Source organism: Drosophila arizonae, chromosome X (genome assembly GCF_054131065.1).
Source record: "Drosophila arizonae isolate 15081-1271.41 chromosome X, UAZ_ARI_1.0, whole genome shotgun sequence".
Lineage (NCBI taxonomy): Eukaryota > Metazoa > Arthropoda > Insecta > Diptera > Drosophilidae > Drosophila > Drosophila arizonae.
The window spans coordinates 9,828,198-9,848,009 of record NC_142927.1 but is presented as its reverse complement, the minus strand read 5'-3'; the positions used below and the strand labels follow the sequence as shown (position 1 = coordinate 9,848,009).

The following is a 19,812-nucleotide window of genomic DNA, read 5'->3' as shown; positions in this document are numbered from 1 at the left end:
ATTCACAATAGTTTCGATGAGTGTTTTACCCCCTCCCCGGGAATGGAAATGTAAATGGAGCAGACATTGTAAGCCCATTTTTTGTTGTTTTTCTCCGAAAGCATTTGGCTCGTGGCAATGCAGCCAGTGGAGCTACAGGGCAGCTGCTGTTGCACATGCACACATGGGAGAAAGACAAGCTAACAGTCAAGAAGAGCTAGAAGGAGAAGCAGATCTAGTAGCAGAAGCAGTCGGAGTTGGGAGCTGTTAGGCAGCGACTCAGAACATTAATCTTCAGACTTTGCTCGAAATTAAAAATAATAAAGCACTAAATAGAAAATGAAGCGAGGATTGGTTGAAAGAGGGGGGACTCACTCTCTCTCTCTCTCTCCCGCTCTTGCTGTGCACAGAGAGAGAGAGGGAGAGAGAGGGATGGGTAGGGAGAGTTGTGAAGTCAAAAACGGGGCTTACTCTTAATTGAGCATCGTGAACGCAAATGCAGCAATTCGTTGTGCTTCGCCGGCTGCGGCAAAGTCGAGTGGCACAAGCTGGGGACGGGGCAGGGGCAGTGGCAGGGACTGGGGCAAAGGCATGGAGTGTGCTTGTAGTGGGCCTTGGTTAAAATTCTTAGCCAAAAGATGTTGCGTGCGCAGTTCACTTGATTTCCTGGGTGGGTGTCGATGGGCGCACTTGGTGGACTGCAGACAACCACAGTGGCCAACCACTGACCACTGACCACTGAGCGGCACCACCAGTACCAGCACCAGCACCAGCACCACCATCGACAGTATACCAAGCGTAACAATTGGGCGGTGGCACCACCAGCCCATCAACAGTGACCGCCCCTGCCCCCCCCAGTCACTTGACTGTTACCAAGACGTTTCCTCATTGTCTAATTAAATGGATCTGCAGTCATAGACACAGTTTGATTAGTTAACTGTTAACTGGGCACTCAGTGTGCCTAACCTCAACCTCAGCGGCCGACAACAGGTGGCGCCACGCACTAGAATCCGCCTAGAACTGCATGCAAATTTATTCCATTGTTTGATTCAATGAACAATCCTTGTTAAATGCCTAATAATCAGATTTTGAGCATAACAGAGTCAAGATAACGACGAAGAATGTGCCTCGTCTTCGTGTGTAAATGAGGTTAGCTACGACTGAAATTGAAATAATGTGATAAGTCGAGCAGTCTCTGTAAATTCTGAATGAACTTAGATATAAAGTTGTAGCTGGGAAAAGTTACAGCGCAGAATATGTGAGGTTAGAAACGATTGAAACGATATGTAATGCCATACAGCAGGAATGATGCGAGTTGATATATATGTGAAACGGATGAAGATGAAATGTGAATAGGAACATGGATAAACAATGTTTCCTAAGAGTTTGGTGGAGTTTATTGAAGTTAGGAATGATTTGAAATGAAACATTTTGTTGGAAAAGGTTATTTTAATATTCCATCGCATACCTTTTGTTTAGGTTAGGAATGCATGGATGAAATATGTGCAAACTGCTTCATTTTTCAAAAGAAACTTAAATTTGTATTTATTGGCACATGTCAGCCTTATCGCATAAAGTTCAGCATGTTGCACTACAGAGGGCGCCACTTACCAATTGAGGCTAGGATTGAATGGAACTGGGGAACTTATAGTATGGCCCACAAATCGATTGCCATGTTGCTAAAGCGAAAAAACTTAACCTTCTTCAGTATAGTTCAGCTTAATGTACAACAGGTAGCGCCACTGCGCAGAATGAGGCTGGAATCGAATGAAGAGCAGTTTTTTCTTTGTTTGCTGTTTTTTTTTCCGTCGAACTTTAACACTGAAATGGAGCAGCGACTGCGCCCAGTTCTATTGGCAGTCGGACAGCTTGATGAGTGGCTGCTGGCTAAACAAAATGTTGCAATCAACGAGGCGATTGTTGTTGTTGTTGTTGTCATCACTTGCGGCAACTTTGTCATTGTGTAGTTTTTTTTTTATGCTTGTCTCGCTGCAGCAGCAGCATTTTAAACTGGGTTAAAAGCACAAACGACACGCAAAAATGTGATGACAATTCGCCAAGCAAGCGACTCGAGAGCTCCAGGCCGAGAGCCGAGAGCCGAGAGCTGAGAGCTGAGACACATCCAAGCGGAGCAAAACTCACTTACTCAACTCAAATCATGATGTGGTTCATTCCTGTTATTAGAACAGATCCAGCAGCACAGAACAGAACAGAACAGAACAGCCCATAACATAAACACATTAGCACATTAGCTCAATCAAATGACAGATGATCTCTGAAGGGGGTATGAGTCGGCGCTTTGGCAGCACAAGAAGTTCTAGTACGTTTCAGAGTTGCTTATATGGAGTAGCCGGAGTTGTGTGTGTTCTCAATGCGTTGAAAAAGAAGCAGGTGAGGTAATTTACTGTAGCTTGCGAAGAAAGAGAAAAACGACCGTAGACACACATACATATATGCGACTTGTTTACTAAGTACCTGACAAACCTCATTGCAAATAAATCAAGCATTAGACTTGGATTTTTCTGACTTGAGAGCATATTATTTAATGGAAGGTTATGGGCAAATAAAATTTTAAAGCTAAGCATATAATTGCTACTTGCAAACTGACTGGTAAACTCCATTGCAAATAAGCTTAACAATATTTCAAATATTATAGACATTATAAGCTCTGGAAACTTTGGAAACGTAGAAGAAAGCAACAAGAAAATTTAATGTGTAGCATATCCCCCTGTAAACTGACTGGCAAACTTCATTGTAAAATAACTAATAGATTGATAATGAAATTACATCTCCTAAATAGATCCGCTGATTTTAATTGTATGTACATATACATATATGAATAAATGTGTATGCATATAAATTTTGTTTTATAGCCTTGGACTAAAAGACGAAGAAACGCTGCAGCTTGAATATAATTACACAAAACTTACATCTACATCTGCCTTGTAAGTTGTCTGGCTTAATTACAAATTATCTTGCCAATTTTTCAACCACTCGATGGTTTATACGCTTTAGCTGAGAGAAAACGAATCACTTAATTATTTAACTAAAAATAAAAAGGCAAAGGTTGTACTATGTAAACATATTAGTTAATTTTAATTTTTAATATAACTAAAATAACTACAATATTATTTTATTAACTGACAATTTATTTCCAAGCTCAAGTCCCAATCATGTATTTAGATATAAGAATATCTTATTAAAGCAATGGAGTAAAGACTCATATTCTCCTGTTCCTTGAGTTTAAAAGAAAAATGCTCTGCTGAGGCAGCGAGGTAATTAATGGAAGTGTTTCAGATCTATCTAACCTGTACTTGTCTTATATCTTAATCAGTTCGCTTAAAGTTCTAAGCAGCTGCTATTGCCACACTTGAGCCCCAAAAGGCGCTACAAATGCAAGCAACCAAAATCAGTTTATATATGGCCATGCAACATGTTTGGCAACATGTTTTGGTTTTTCGACTGCGAGGCGGGCGCATCCATATTAGCAGAGGGCGAATGGGCGAGGGGGCAGCTGGCCCACATACGACGAAAATTGTGCGTCGGTTGAAGCGGGATTTGTGGCACGATCCACTTTGTGGCATCGACGGCTGCTGCTCCAATTTGCTGACCATTTGGCATACTTAAAGCCGTTGTTGTGGCATGCAAATGCTTGTGCAACGGCATCACAGCATGCAGCATGCAGCATGCGGCATGCGGCATGCGGCGGGCAGCATCTGCTAGAGTCCAAGAATTATTTGAGCTGCAACTGCAATTTGGTGCACTTGGCGAGCCGCAGCCACAGTTGCCACAGTTGCCACAGTTGCCACAGTTGCATAACCTGTATTAGTTGTTATTACCGTTTTGTGGCATCCACGGCAACTTTCTTGGCCAGCGAATTGCCAACGATTTGCCATTGATCGATAGACCAAACGCATCGAAAGCCCTAAGCTTCGTGCTCGCAAGCTTTGCCACTTGCCAAAAAAAAAACAAAAACACACACACACACAGAGACAAGACAAGAAAAAAGCGCAGCAAGTGGCTGCGCAGCTGGCAGCGCAGCGCCTGCAGTCAGTGCGACGCTTAGAGCTCACAGCTTACAGCTTACAAGACGCACAACGCGACGGCGCAAACTTTCAGTTGCTTTCGAGCTGCACAAGACGACGGTTGGCTTTTTTTCTACCAAGCACTAGTTGCCAAACTATATAGAGAGAGCAAGCGAGCGAGCGAGAGAGTGAGAGAGTCGAGAGAGCGTAACGTGAAAAGTGAAAGAAATCGTCTTCGTCTTCGTCTTTAACTTCGGCTTCGGCTTAGCTGCGGTTGCGCGTGCGTCGCTTCGTCTTAGGCGCGTGAAAGAGAGGGAGGGAGAGCTTGAGCCGAGAGCTGCGGCGAAGTCGCTTTAAGCTCAACTTCGACTTCGAGTTCGACTTCGGCTTCGACCACGAATTCAGTTGCCGTGCAGAACGCGAAGCGAACGGAACATCGCGGCTGTTCGATCACAAATTCCATTAATTTTTTTCTTGTTTGCTCATTTTGAACACGAATTTCAATCGCGTCTAACGGTCTGACGCGCCTAACGGTACGCGCCTGGTGATCTACAAATTGTGCTCATTTAATTGCCAATTCTTTTTGTTTTATTTTTTTTTTTTTATATATATATATAAATGAAAACATCAATATATAAATATATATATTTTTAATTTTTTGTTTTTGTTTTTGTTGAGTGCCAAGGATAAACGAGTTGAGCGCGAACTGACACACTTTCCAGGTGCGCGCGCACACCTGTTTTCCCCAAATTGTACTCGATTTCGACTTATTCCTGTGTTTCTTCCATTTACCAATTCTCTCTACCCAGGCATGTTGAAACATTTATAACATTTGCACATTTAACAACGAGTTTCGTGTAAACAAAGTCAGCGAAAAGCAAAGCAAATTAAATTCTGCAAAAAAAAAATACAACAACAATAACAACAAATTCATGTGAAAACAAATTGCAAATTCTAAGAAGGAGAAAAGTTTCCCAAAAAAAAATAAATAAACAAAAAAAAAACAACGAAACTAAAACAAACGTCAGAAGAAGAAGAAGAGGAGGTCGCAGCAACAGCTGAAGATCAAGTGAAGTGAGCGACAAAATGCAACGCACGCAGTCGCGGTCGCTGCCGCTGCTGCTGCTGCTGCTGCTGCTAACGACAGCACAGACGCAGACGCAGGCGCAGGCGCAGGCGCAGAATATAGGTGAGTGTGTCAAGCGAAAGACGAAAAGACGAAAAGACGAAAGCCGAGAAGCGGCGAGACCAAGAAGCAGCTGCCTAGACGCAAAATAACAAAAACAAAATAAGCAAAAACTAACAACAACAACAGCAACAAAAATACCAAACAAATTTTCTCTTACGGCTGCTGCTGCTGCTGCTGCTTTGGCTGCTTCTGCTGCTTTCGGCTTCATCTTTCTGTTCATTTTTGGGAAGGGGGACTTAAAAAAGTCAATTTTTTTGCATACACTTTTGTCGCCGAGTTTTTTTGGATTTCCGGTTCTGGTCGAAACAAAAGCTTGTGCACCTTTTTTCCCACGTTCATAAACCGAGCAGCAGCAACAATAATAACAACAACAACACCAAGAGTCCAGTCAAGTGCCGGCGACTGGTCAACTTGTTGTTGCTGCTATTGTTGCCGCTCGCTTTATATCGGTCAGCTTTTGTGCTCGTTAATTGTTTCGTGGGATACGCGCGACAAATGAAACGGAGAAACGGCCAAAACTGCCCCGAGACTCATATGCATATTGCAAGCACAGTGGGCACACGCTAGCCTCAACAAACTTTAAAGAGTATCACTATGAGGGAGAGAGAAGGAGCATTCCATTTGGTATATGCGTACAGTAAATATATTGTATAATGTAAACATCCTGTAAAAGTCAATGGATCTCTTAAGAAAAATGTTTTTAGATATATATTTAGTTATTAACTGTTTTCTGTACAGTTTATACTCACTCAAAACATGCCAGCAAGTGAGGGACATATTATTCCAATTTGAACTTTTCTTTATTTGTTTTATAATATTTCTTGAGTAAACTTTTTATTTAATTTACTACACAATTTAATCGAAATCCAATCACAAAAAAAAATTGTAAAATTAGAATATATAGATACATTATCTAAAAAACTGAAACTGTGGAGCTTCTAAAGATAGTTCAGATGAGACAATCTTTTATATACAATATCAATTCATATATAATATCAATTGAATCATTTGAAAGTATTTTTTCCATATATAGTATCTCTCTATATAGTCTATAGTCTATATCATATATAGTCTCAATTGAAGCAATTGCTCTTTCTTCATCTCTCTCTTTCTTTCCCTCTCTCTCTCTCTCTCTCTTTCTGCCTCGCTCGCTCTATTTCTAGTCCATTGCATATATAGTTTCAATTGAAATGATCGTTAGCTCTCCTTGCATTACTTTCATCATTTTGTCATTGATATTATGAGTCTCTTGACTGGCTTCTCCTGCCTGCACCAATTCACTTGTTTGTCATAGCCAGTGTATACTGTGCATACTACGTAAGCGCAGTCTGTTTGGCTAGTGGGCGTGCCCGGCAATGTTGACCGCAGGAAACGGATGTTTGTTTGGGTCAACAAGCAGAAATAACAGAAATAGCTGCAACAGCAACGGCTGAGAGCTGGACAACCAAATGTGTCACAAGCGAAAGAGAAGGAAAAAACAAAAGACTTAGGCAACAAACTTGCTGCTGCTGCTGTCGTTGCTGTTGGTGCTGTTGGTGCTGTTGCTGCTGCACGTGGCAGCGTCACCTGACTGAAAGGCAAGCAGCGCAACCTGTTGTGCCGTTCTTGTCTCCAATTACCAAACCGAGCTGCTGCACGTGGCAACAGATCGAGTTACAGTTAAACGTGCTGCGCGACAGGCAGGGTGGGCGGGGCGCAGGGCCGACGCCTTGAACTTGAGAACAAAGAACAACTTACGATCGTCTCAACTTTTACTGTTATCCACAAAAAAAAAGCCTTTTGTTTTCCTCTGTTTTGTTGGGGAGGCTCGTAACGAGTTCATTAAGCCATAACTCAATAGCCGTGGCATCATAAAAGGAAATCAAAGGAACGCTAAGCATACCTCGAGCTGGAACAAAACTGTCCCAAAAAATTAAATGTTATCAGTGAGGCTGAATTACCGTTAGGGGCAGGGAAACGCACAAAAACTAAAACGGTGGGAAATGCTTTGTAAGAGATTAATTTAAATTACAAATCAAAAACAAGAGACGGAAAAGCCCGCAAGAAAATGCTAAAGCAATCAAGAAGAAACAAAAAGAGGTAGAAATGAAAAATACGCTGAGCGTTAATAGCAACAACAGCAACAATAACAAATTGTACAAGATATTAAAATAAAATTTACGACCAGCCAAAAAATTTCACAACAACAGAAAAACAGAAGGAGAGAAAAAAAGCTTCGGGTTTGTTGTTGTTGTTTTTGTATTTGCCTCAAATGGGAAAGTTTTTAATATATATGATATATACTTTTACAGTGATATATATATATATATATATATATATATATATATGTGTATATCTAGTTTTTTTTCTCAGCACAATTGTATTTCATATTGTGTTGACAATAAGAAAAGTAAAAGTGCAAACAGAGTGAAGTGAAAAGTCGAAAAAAAAAATGAAACAAACGAGGGGGAAAAAACATTGTGGAAGAAGCTGCAGTCGAGGCGGCGCATTACGTACCCTCCACATTAGATGATGGGATGACTGGGCTGCGATGGGTCTGCCTATACGATAATGGCCAGGGCTGATGTACAACAGCTCATGCTGATCATTAACGTAATGATCATTAAATTGCATTGCGGAAGCTGTGCGATTTTAATTGCAATGCGAAAAGCGAAGCTCGCATCTAACCAATGCAAAGATACATAACTCACAAGAGCTATTATGTTGATGCTCCATGTCGATGCCACGGCTCATTTGTGCAACACACACCACACACACACACACTCATACACACATATATCGTCATCATCTATTTGGAGGCGTGGCACATTGTGCGCGCATGCGTGCAAGCATCAGCCTTTTGCTTTTCATCATATTATTAATATTATTTTTGTGGTCTGAGGCTAAAAACTCTCCCAAACGAGGCGGCGGCTGCCCGTTTGCCCTTACATAAGCGCGGCCAAACAACAAACTGGCCCAACGAGGAAGTCAAAATAAACAGAGTTGAGGAAGCCAAAAAGGCGGCAACCGTAGGCGTGTATCACGCACTTCAGCGAGACAAACCGCACTTGCGTCTCTCTCTCTCTCGCCCTCTCTCTCAGTCTATGTCTCTGTCTCTGTCTCAGTCTCTCTGGCGGCCACCGCAACCCAGACTAGAGCTGGGGATAAGCCTCAGACCAGATGTTAGAGTATCCTTTACCTCTCATCCATTACCAACTAGTTGCTTGCATAAGCCATCTCTTATGCAATGCACAAATAAACATACGCAAAAGTATTAACTATCTGCTTACCATGTTCATAAATTACTATTTGCCAAGCTATAAAAGCCTCAACAGTTTTCGCATACCGAATTACATGGCTATAACTCACAATATTCTTTCGTTCACTGATCACGATTAAATAATTGAATCTGATAGAAAAACTTTCAAATTGCACTTAGTATGCATTGATATATCAATATTCAAAACTCTAAACTACAACAGTTTCTTGGAAACACAAACTTTTTATTATTAAAATTACAGTTATTATCAGTTTTTCTTCAAATTATCGTAAAAGTTAACTTAAATATTGGAATGGTACGTCCTACTTTAATTTCCATAGCTTTAGCTCCGACATATGCAGAGTTTCTTGAGAACATTAACAGCTTCAACTGAAAATCTTAAGCAAAATGCAAAAGCATCTCCACATCGTATTCACATAAAAAATTTGATAGCTCCAGCTCGAATAGATGCTGAGTTCTTTGAGAACATTAATTATAATCTCGTGTATTATCACCTGTTCAATAATTTTACAGCACTAGCTATTAACCAATCTTTATACATTACTCACATTCCTAATTTCTTAGCTCTAGCTCAAGCAGATCCCGAGTTCATTAAAAATATTATTGAAAATCATTATATTATCAGTTTTCCAATAAGTTGCCTAACTACATCTCTTTATACGCTATTTAAGTACCAATTTTGATAGCTGTAACTTTAATAGATCCTCGGTTCCATGAGAACGAACTTGCGTTTAACTCACTTTGCTCCATCGTTAACCTTGCACAAGACTTCAGTGTTTTATTTGGGGGAGTTACGTTAATCAGCGCTTAATGAATTTGATTAGTGTTTTCATTGATAATGAGCTCATTTGGGGAGTGCGACAAAGTGTCGAGGGCACAAGCATTGCGCAATTGTCGCGCACTTGCTCCATGGAATGGCTCTCAATAGTCGCGCATGTTCGACATCACAACTTTACGCAATTCGAGTTCATTTTTGTTATTTTTCGGCTTTTGAATAAATTTCAGGTGCAATCATCAGACGCCTTGGCACGTAGCGAGGGAGTGGGGCACGCTCTCTGCTGTGTGTGTATGTGTGTGTAGAGCATGGAGTGTGGAGTGGGGCAAGTGTTGAATGAAAATGGAAATGAGACACTGCACAACTTGCGCAAGCTGCAAAGTGGCCTTGCCAGAGACTCCACACCAGGGAAACAAGACGTCACTTATTTAGCTGACAGTCTGTGTGGGTCGCTGATTGAGACGAGCTCTTAGAGGGAGAGAGCGAGTGGGATTAGTCTTATGGAGGCTTACAGATCAATGCATGAGATGGCAGCAGGAAAACACTCTAGTTCAATCAAATAAATGTCAGGCTAGACTCTTCTATGAGAAGCCGATCGATCGAAAAATCAAAGATCAGCAGATTCGAAGATCAAAAGATCGACATAAAGATCACATTGCTTTTTCGTAGTATTCTCTTTTCACACCTGAGCTCATACGAGAAACAAACAAATACAAGTTAGACAATCAACGATGAAAGCCTATAAAAACCAAAGCTGGACATAATGAAACATTGATCACCGATCAAAAGAATCACGATCAGTCTGTCAGTTCGACAAAAGCTATGCATAGAAATGGGTTAATAAATGAAAACTCGAGCAGTTATACAAATGTAGTCTTTGTTCATGCAGATCAAAGATCACACTAGCTATCACTCTTACGTCACGATCCTCAACGGGCCTTTAGAAGATTATATAAACATAATATGTTAGTATAGTAAAACTAAATATATACATATATGTGCATAATTTATAGAATGTAGAAAATTTTTAAATTGAGCTCAAGAAACTTTAATAAAATTGTAATTATAATTTCCCATAAACATTGGAAGAAGAGTATTAAAGATAAACACATCCCGATTGCAAATTTGCTAAACATATATAGATATTTAAGATATCTATAGACTGACTTAATGATTATGGAATATTTATAAATAGATTTTCATAGAAATTTCTGGCTTTCATATAATATATATAAATTATTTGCCAGATTATCAGACAGAAATTTTCTACAAAGCTGCAGTTACGTCAACTCTTTAGAGAAGAAGCTTTAATGCATATATATTACTTATATACATATATATTAAATCTGAATACATATAGACATACATTTACACATTTATATACATGAGTTAATGCATTTGCATTCCATCGAGTTTTAGGTTTTTTATTTGTTATTTTGCTTTGTATTTTTGTGAGGTGCAGCTCATTTGTATGGAATGCTCATTATAGCCATATGAAATATCAGCTGCAGTTGAATATTTATTTCGATGAGCACACACATATGCACACACGCACACCTGCACACAGAGCCAGTGACATGTACACACGCATGCATAGTAAAACTTTCGCGTTCGTTGCCTAAGTCATTCGAAGAAATTGTAATGTGTGTCGCAGTGAAATGCGCGGAAAGTGAAACTAAGCATCTAATAAATAAATGAAATTGTTTGCTATTAGTAGCGCATTTAAATGACAACAACAACAACAACTACAGCAACAGCAACAACAACAAGCAGCCATGCCAGCAACATGAAAGCTGAAAGGCAAAAAAGGTGTAGCTAATGTCTGGACGACAGAATTTATGCGCTTTTTAATTTAATTAATTGTAATGAATGTGAGTGTTGCTGTTGTTGCCGTTGCTGTTGCCTTTGTTGCTGTTGTTGGCATTTTGAAATAAGCTGGCAACAATTGGCCCGCTGGCTGAGTGGCACCTGATTCATGACTCGTTTCGCAGCCATCAATGCCACAAGGCGAACGCCATCGAAATTGTTATAAATAATTGCCTTTTGTTAATAACTTTAAATGCTCGCTGTGCGTGTGTGTGAGTGTGTGCGTTTGTGTGTGTGCGTTTCGTCACTGGCCCACTAAAAACTAAAAACTAAAAAATAAAAAATAAATAAAAACAAAGCAAAGCAAAGCTGTTGCAATTGCCATAAAATCGACTGCCAAATGCGTTGCAGCTGAAAATTGAACTTGAAGTTGAGGTTGAAGCACAGCAGCTGCCTACAATTATCGATATTTATCGATTGCAATGAATGCATGCACTTGAAGTAAAAGAAATCTTGCTTCAATTACCAGCAGAAATTTGAGTCTAAGCTTTTTAATTTTTTTTCTTAACTTAATTTTAATTTTAACTAAAATCACATATTTGGTTTGCTGTCAACTTTCGCCTATAGCTCAGTCTCCATTCATTGCCTTCATCTCAGCTTTGTGGAGTTCAGCTGAATTCGAAAAAATAATTTATATTTAAATCAAATTTTCCCAACCTTCATATTTATTAATGCAATTTTCTAGTATGTCAAAATTAGTATAAAAATAAAGCTTTGAGGCCTCTAATTAAAAAAATGTAGTTTAGCAAGATCCCGCTTGCCACAGAGCTTAGATCTTCAGCGTAAACGTTTATATCTCTGTTTATAATTTTAAGATAAATAGCTGTATCTAAATGGCCTTCTCTCTAGTTGAATACTAGTTCTACCTTTTGTTTACCTTTGTAGAAACAATCAAAACCTATTTCATTCAAAAAGCATTCAATTTCGAATTCAGCAAGAGCTGAACTCGCCGTTTGTTTTTTTTTTTTCGCATTGCTCAAGATTTTTCGATATCGCAACTTTCACAGCAACAGGTAGCAAAAAAAAAAAACAAAAAATCAAATAAAAACAAAAATTATATATTTATATATAAGCACATATATACACAGAAACAATGCGAAGGCAGCGCCCACACTCACACACACACACACACATGCCAGAAGAATGTTGGGCCGCACTTGTTGTGGGAGAAAGCCAAGCCCATGCCACAGAGCCACACAAACACACACTCACACACACAGAGAGTCGCACACATGGGACTATTATAGACATGGCCATAACTTGATCAAGCATAAGCCAATTGATTTTGCACCACTGTGCAACAACAGCAGCAGCAACAGCTGCTGCTTGAGCAACTCGGGCTATAACAATAACAATTGCCATAGATTAGCGCCCGAATAGGACGTTGCCTTAAGAAGTGCATTACAGTATATATCTATGGGTATGTGTATAGGTGTGTGTGTGTGTGTGTGTGTGTGTGTATGCATATATGCCCATGCATGTGCCCGACTAATTGCATAGATGCTCTTGCACTTGGACTCTAGCTAATGCATGGCTAATGCTGAGCAATGGCTCTTGCACTGCAACATCATCATGATCGTCATCATCATCGTCATCACGATCATGATGATTGCTTTTGTTCATTATGTTAGCAAGTTCAATGGCCGTTGGCTTATCCACAGCAATCGGAAGTGTGGATGACGCTGCGCTTCCAATCAATAAACGCGGCAACAACACTTGCCACACATGAGCAATTGTTGCTGCTGTTGTGGGGCGTTTATGCTGTTGTCTGTTCAGCTGCAGTCAGCCAACAGCAGCGTGTTGTTGTTGATTTCATAATGTTTGCTCTTGTTGCTGCTGCTGCTGCTGCTGTTGCTGTTGCTGTTGCTGCCAGCGGCAACTGTCTAGCGGTAAATAGCGAACGATTGGAATGCCAGCAACAGCATGTGGACACAGAAACTGAAGCGCCAGCAACAACAACAACAACAACAACAATAACAACAACAACAGCAGCAACAATGAAGGCAGCGAAATAACATTTGTTTTATAATCAAAGCACGCCAGCAACACAAGAACAGCAACAACAACAACAACAACAACAGCAACAGCGACTAAAGTGAAATTTTCATAATAATTCGAAACGCTGTCCGCTGACTGCTAAACTGCTTCTAATTTTCACTCCAAGGCGTTGCCAGTTGTTGCTGTTGCTGTTGTTGTTGCTGTTGCTGTAAATGATATTGCTGTTGTTCATTTGCATAGCGCGCGTTGACAAAAAGTTTTTACTTTATGAACTTTGCCGAGGAGAAAGGCCAACAGCAGCAACAACAAAAATACATTTGTTATATTTATGTTGCTGTTGTGGTTGCTGCTGCTGCTGTTGTTGTTGTTGTTGCTGCCCTTTTTTTCTATTGTAATTCTTAATGCCTTTTGCTTGGCTCTTATGCAAATGATTTGAGCCAAGCTAAGCCAGTTCTACAGCCAAATTCATATATGTTGTTGCTGCTGCTCATTCCCACATTTAAGAAGAAAAAAAAAAAATTTGTGCGGCGGCTGCCAAAACAAAACCACAAAAATGCCAGGAAAAAAAACAACAAAAAATCAAGAGTTAACCAAAAAAGTATCCGAGCGACAACAACAACAACAAAGCGCAAAAAATCTTTGCGGCGTGTGCAACAAATTAGGCACAAACCAAAAATAAATGCAAAAAAAAACAAGTAAGAAAACTCTAGTCGAGAGTGCTCGACTAGATACTACCCTGAACCCAACAAATAAAAATGCTCATTTAGTATGGCTGAAATTTAAATTTCGATGTATTTAAAAATATAAATAAAATACCAAACTCATTTAATAAAATATAAAAATATTTTGAAACAATTAAAAAAGTTAACATCAGTTGCACCGATCGGGATTCGAACCGCGACTTCTCGATCGAGCGTCATGCAGCTAACACACTAGGCCACCTCACTCCTGCTAGTGGCGCTGGCAAAACTCAAATAGATTCACTGCTGCAGCGCCATCTACCAAAACTAAACGAAACTAACTGCTGATGTGATTCTAAGAATCTGCTAGAATAAACAAACTATTAAAAATGCACATAAGGTATAGTTAAAATTTCAATTTCGGTGTATTTAAAAATATAAATTAAATAGAAAACTCATTTATGAAAATATAAAAATATTTTGAAACAATTAAAAAAAATTAACAACAGTTGCATCGATCGGGATTCGAACCGCGACTTCTCGATCGAGCGTCATGCAGCTAACACACTAGGCCACCCCACTCCTTCTAGTGGCGCTGGCAAAACTCAAATAGATTCACTGTTGCTGCGCCATCTACCAAAACTAAACGAAACTAACAGCTGATGTGATTCAACGAATGTTTTTGTTGTAGCTGCTGCACGTGCGTTTGTTAATTGCCAAATATTTGATTATTTTTTATTAATTTTTGACTGAACGGAATTTAATGAAACTTTCAGTATATGATCTACGTATTATATTGAATATTTGAGAAATTTAAAAAAAAGAAAAATCATTCACAATTAGCTATAGTGGCATCTGATTTGAACTTGAATGTTTTTACTCGATAAAAACATAACGGGATGATTTATATAATTTTAAAAGCAAACTCGACGTCCGCGCTGTATATACGGTCATTTAAAAAAAAAATTCAAGTCTCTAGCTCTTATATCTTCGGAAATCGACGCGTTCAAACATACGGACAGACGGACAGACGGACAGACGGACGGACGGACAGACGGACAGACGGACAGACGGACAGACAGACAGACGGACAGGGCCAAATCGACTCAGCTCGTCGCCCTGATCAAGAATATATATACTTTGTGGGGTCTGCCACGCCTCCTTCTGCCTGTTACATACATTTCAACAAAACCATTATACCCTGATTTCCCATTTTCAATGGGTTCAGGGTATAAAAAGACAGCAACATCTAATGATATATTGCTAGCGCGCAGCAGCAACAACAATGCGGCACACACAGCAACTGCAACGAGAACGATTCTCAACAACAACAACAGCAACGTCACACACACATATACACACACACACGCAGAGCACGAGCCGTGAAGTGAGCTGAGCTTAGATATTGCTGCTTTGCTTGCACCGCATGTTGCTGCTGCTGCCTGGCTGCAATTGCAGGTGTTTTCGCAGCTGCTGCTGTCAGACACACACACACACACACACACACACAACAACACACATACGCGTGCATTTGGGCTCGTCTTGACCCAGTTTGTGTCAGAGAAGGACGAGTGCAGGCAGCAGTCGCAGCCACAGCCGCAGCCGCAGCAACAGTTGCTGCTGCCAACACCTTTCTTTCCGCGCTTGCACATTGATTTGTTGGCTTGACTTGGAATGCGGTCAACTGGCAAACGGCTGCGAGCAGAACCAACAACATCAGCAACAACAGCAGCAGCAGCAGCAGCAATCGAGCTTTGGTCAATGTCGTAGCCAATTGTTGCCGTTGCTTGGCCTTGCTTTGCTGCTTTAGCGGCAATCAAGCGTTTCCTTTGGCGGCAAAAGTGCCGCAAAATCGTATCGAACCTGTTATATGCCCATATCCCCATCTCTCTCGCTCTCTCCCCGCCAATCTTTCTCTATGCCTGTTAGTCTCTCTCTCTCTCTCTCTCTCTCTGTCTATCTCTCTCGTATTCTGTCTGGGCTCTACTTTCGAGCGAGACCTTGTCAACAGTTGTGGCACAGGTGAAAGATGTTGCTGCTGTGCTCGATGCTGTCATTGTCTATTGCTATTGCTATTGCTGTTGTTGTGGCTGTTGCTGGTTCTTAGTCTGTGCGTTTTATATAACTGTTTAAGCATGAAAAGTTTATTGTTGTTGTCTGCGTCTGGCCGCCTATGTTGCTGTTGTTGTTGTGCGTACCGTTACATAAATGCCTAGAGCCAGCAGCAGCAGCAGCAGCAACAACAATGAAGAAGAAGACGGCTAGAAGTCAAGACAAGTCAGCGCATGTTTATTTAATGCGCTTAACAGCTTTTAGCCGGACAACGACTCTTAGACATGCTACAAAGTGACTAGCTAGCCCTCTCTCTCTCTCTCTCTCTCTCGCTCTCTTTCTGTGCGCTGTTCTCGATTGATGTCTCAATTCTGAACTTGAGCGGAAGTACAAATCAAAAGACTTAGGCAACGAACTTGCAATTACTAGCACACACACACACACACACAAAGAGAAACAAAAGCCAATTGCGAAATGGTTTTTTAACGAGCTGCTGCTAATTTTTTTGCCCGCCAGCAACCAAATGCAGCTGCAACAGCAACAGCAACAGTAACAGCAGCAGCAGCACCACCAACCACCAACAACTTCTACTAACTGGGTCAGGCAGCGTCTGCTTCAAGAAGCAACTTAAATGAAATTCTCGAAAACCGGCCAAGTGAAGCAACGCGCCAATTTATGTAAATCCAAAACCAATCAGCCTCAAACAGGCAACAACAGCAACTGCGGCAACAGCATCGTCATCATTATCATCATTATGAGCGCTGATAGTCTAACGGTTTAAACCGTTTCTGATTTGACAAACAACAACAGCAGCCGCATTCGAAGTGGAATGAATACACAAAGCTGAAGCGCGTAGCTAGCATTGCCTAGGAAAATTATTTTCCATATACCCTATAGACTAGTTCTAGAAGGTCTATGCGTGACAGCAGCCGTGCCAAACTAACTTTGTGATATTCGACTCGTTATTCAGTTCGAGTTAACTTAATTCGCTCAGAGCTCATTGACACAATGTTCTTATATAACTCGTAGCAGTTAATAGAGAGCTTCCAGTGTTAACTGTCGTGGCAAGCTAAGAAGAAGAGTTGGCTTAGCTGCCCGAATAATTAGGCCAATGAAAAAGGAGCAACCGGTTCGCCAGACTGCCTCATGGATGTAGTATTATATAAACTGAAAGCTAGGGGCAATAATTTGGATGATAATGAAATTAGCAATGATGATGATAATCTCAATGGAGCTAACAATGAGAATGATAATGAAATTGACTATGAGAAGCACAAGGATATGATATGGATATTGACAATGACAATGACAATGATACTGATAGATAATAATAATGATTAAATTAATGGTAATTATGACTTTGATAATTGTCAATATAATAATGATAAACATATTGATAATTACCAATTATGATAATAATGATAATGATAGTGAAATCCAGTCTGAGACCATAATAGATTGAAATTGACTATGATAATGACGCTGATGATAATGCCAATGCAAACTATAATGAATTTGGAATTAATTATAAAAATATTAATGATTATGATAATGACTATAATAATGAAATTGACAATGACAATGATGATAATGAAATTTATACTGATAATGAAATAGCCAATGATATATTACAAAGCTGATGATTTTTAATGCTAATTAATCCTTTTCGTAGTTCTCCTAGGGCATCCGCTAGTCAGGCATGCCTCATGCCAAGCTGCGCGCGCAGCTCAGCACGATATCTTAAAAATTAGTTGGCCCATGAATCATTGCGGCTTACAAGCAAAGCTCCCCCTGTTCCCTGGCCCGAATTCGTAGCTGGCCCCAACTAAGCAGAGAGCCGACTGTGGGCAGCCCAGAAAAGAAAAGGGAAAACCTTTGTAATGGGCGCATCTTTTTGGACATGCTGCGCTTTTCACTTGCCGCCGCCGTTGCTGTTGCTGCTGCTGCTGTGTGTTGCTGTTGCTGTGTGTTGCTGTTGTCGTTTGGCTGTTGCTGCTGAACTATCTCAATTAGGTCATCAGCCAAGGCAAATGTTTGCTTTCCTTTGGCCGCACTTGCACTTTTCAATTTCGTAATTGAAGCCAGCAGAGAAGAAACTGAAGCACACAGCAAAGAAAACGATAACAGAGAGACGCAGAAGACGATGAAGCTGAGGCAGCGGAACTGAAACTTTGTGCTGCTTCTGCAGCAGCAACCGAAGCGTGGGCGTTGAGCAATCAGCGCATGACGCGACCTACTGCAAGTCGCACAGCAGTTGCCCTCAGTTCGACACACACCCCTTCTCTCTCTCTCTCTGTCTAAGTGGGTCCCCTATCTTATTAGCCCGCGAGCAGTATGTTGAGGTGGGCGTGGTCAAGCGAGTTGACAATTTCACACGCTAACCGAAGACAGCGGCCAGAAAAGCTGCTAATTGCAAAGCAGAGACAGCTCCACTTACGCCTAGCCCTCCAACCACTGCCCCTTCCCCGCCCCCGCCCATTATGCACTCTGCAGGCAATTAGGCTGCATTTCTCTTATTGCTGTTGCTGCTGTTGTTGTTGTTGTTGGAATTTAGCGACCCATACGCAAATTGTTGTCGTCGTCGCACGGAATGCGAATTGTTTTGTGCATCTCTGCCACAAGTTGCATTGCCCATTTGGCTGCAAATAGAAAGCGTCGTGCAGCCAGCAATTAGCTTATGAAGTGGTTGCTATAGCAGGGGAGGAGGAAGGGGGGCAAAGAAATTGGGGGATAAATGGCTCTAACCACACAGCTGCTTATTAAAGTTAAGCGTTCAGTGCTCAGAAAATGCTTAAAAATGCAAGCTGAGGAGTGGCTGTTGCCTAGTCAGCTTGAGATAAAAGCTCAAATGAACTAGTTCATCTGCTCAATTTGCTGTTTTCTGAGCACACAATTACACTAAATTGCTTATATTTCTTAGACAGATTCGTTTTGCTCTAAAGTCGAACTGGAACTAGCTCATTATAGTTAGTTAGTGATAGAACTAGTTCATTAGTTACATATCCAAGCTTAGAAAGATCATGAACAACTTCATTTGCATAAATTTTGGTTCTTTTGCCCAAACCAGTAAAGCTGCCAAGTTTTAATCTTTGGCTCATATGAACTAGTTCATTTGCAGATATTCTTGGCAAACTAACTGTGTGGAAAACTTGTGACTCTTCCGCTAAAACCTTTTGCCTAAACTAACTAGTATGCGAAATATCATATTGTTCAACTAAACTAGTTCTTTGTTCTAGCTCCGTTTTTGCTAGTCTGAACTTGGAGTGAGCTTAAGACATTTCATTGCATAGACTGACTGAGTGAGTCATCATACAACTGGTTGTGTTTCACACAGTTGGGCGCATAGTTCATTGAACTAGTTCCACAGTTCACACTAATTGACTGCCTGATCAACGTGCAATTCAATTCACATGCAATTAACATTTCACCTGCGAAAAGAGCAACAGCAACAGCAACAACAACAACAACAACAACAACAACAACAACAACAACAACAACAACAATGGCAACAGCTATAGCTATACACACTAACAACACACCCTTTGCGCCCCTTTGGCCACTCCCCCCTTGCGGCCCCATGTTCTGCTGCATTGTTTGTGGCCTTGCTGACCCGGCTGGCCGGTGTGCGAAGCTTTCGCTTTTTATTGGTGCTTCTCTAGCTCGATGAATGCTTTTTATCTGTAATTTGTTTAACTGACTGCCCAGTGCCCACCCCCCCCCCTCCTCCTATGCCCTCCCTCCCTGCCTGAACACTCACACACACACACGCACAACTTACTTTGGGCTTGTGCAAACAATTTGATAATTCAAAGCAACTGTTGCTGATGGCCAATTTGTAGCAACAACAACAACAACAACAACAGCAGCCACAGCTGCCTCTAACTGTTATATTTTGATGGCTCATTATTATTGTTAGCATGATTAACATTATTATGACGTTTATTGTGTTTATTATGAATAATATGCGTTGATTTTTATTGCATTTATGA

At 40.7% G+C, this 19,812-nt stretch overlaps 1 protein-coding gene across 7 annotated transcripts in view; it reads left to right on the top strand.

The window, feature by feature from the left end:
* Window positions 1–3,992: 3,992 nt before the first annotated feature.
* LOC108619127 (uncharacterized) overlaps window positions 3,993–19,812 on the top strand; it is a 33,087-nt gene continuing 17,267 nt past the window's right edge. For 3 of the 7 annotated variants that reach the window (XR_016271431.1, XM_018015486.2, XM_089476179.1), the window contains exons 1-2: window positions 4,131–4,537; window positions 4,814–5,193. Coding sequence is in view for 2 of the 7 variants with exons in the window: in XM_018015486.2 (XP_017870975.1) it covers window positions 5,091–5,193 (103 nt within the window). In the remaining 5 variants the exon portion in view is untranslated. Of the gene's footprint in view, window positions 4,563–4,813; window positions 5,194–19,812 lie in introns of all 7 variants that reach the window. The other 4 variants (XR_016271434.1, XR_016271433.1, XR_016271435.1 and 1 more) reach the window with 4 other exon arrangements.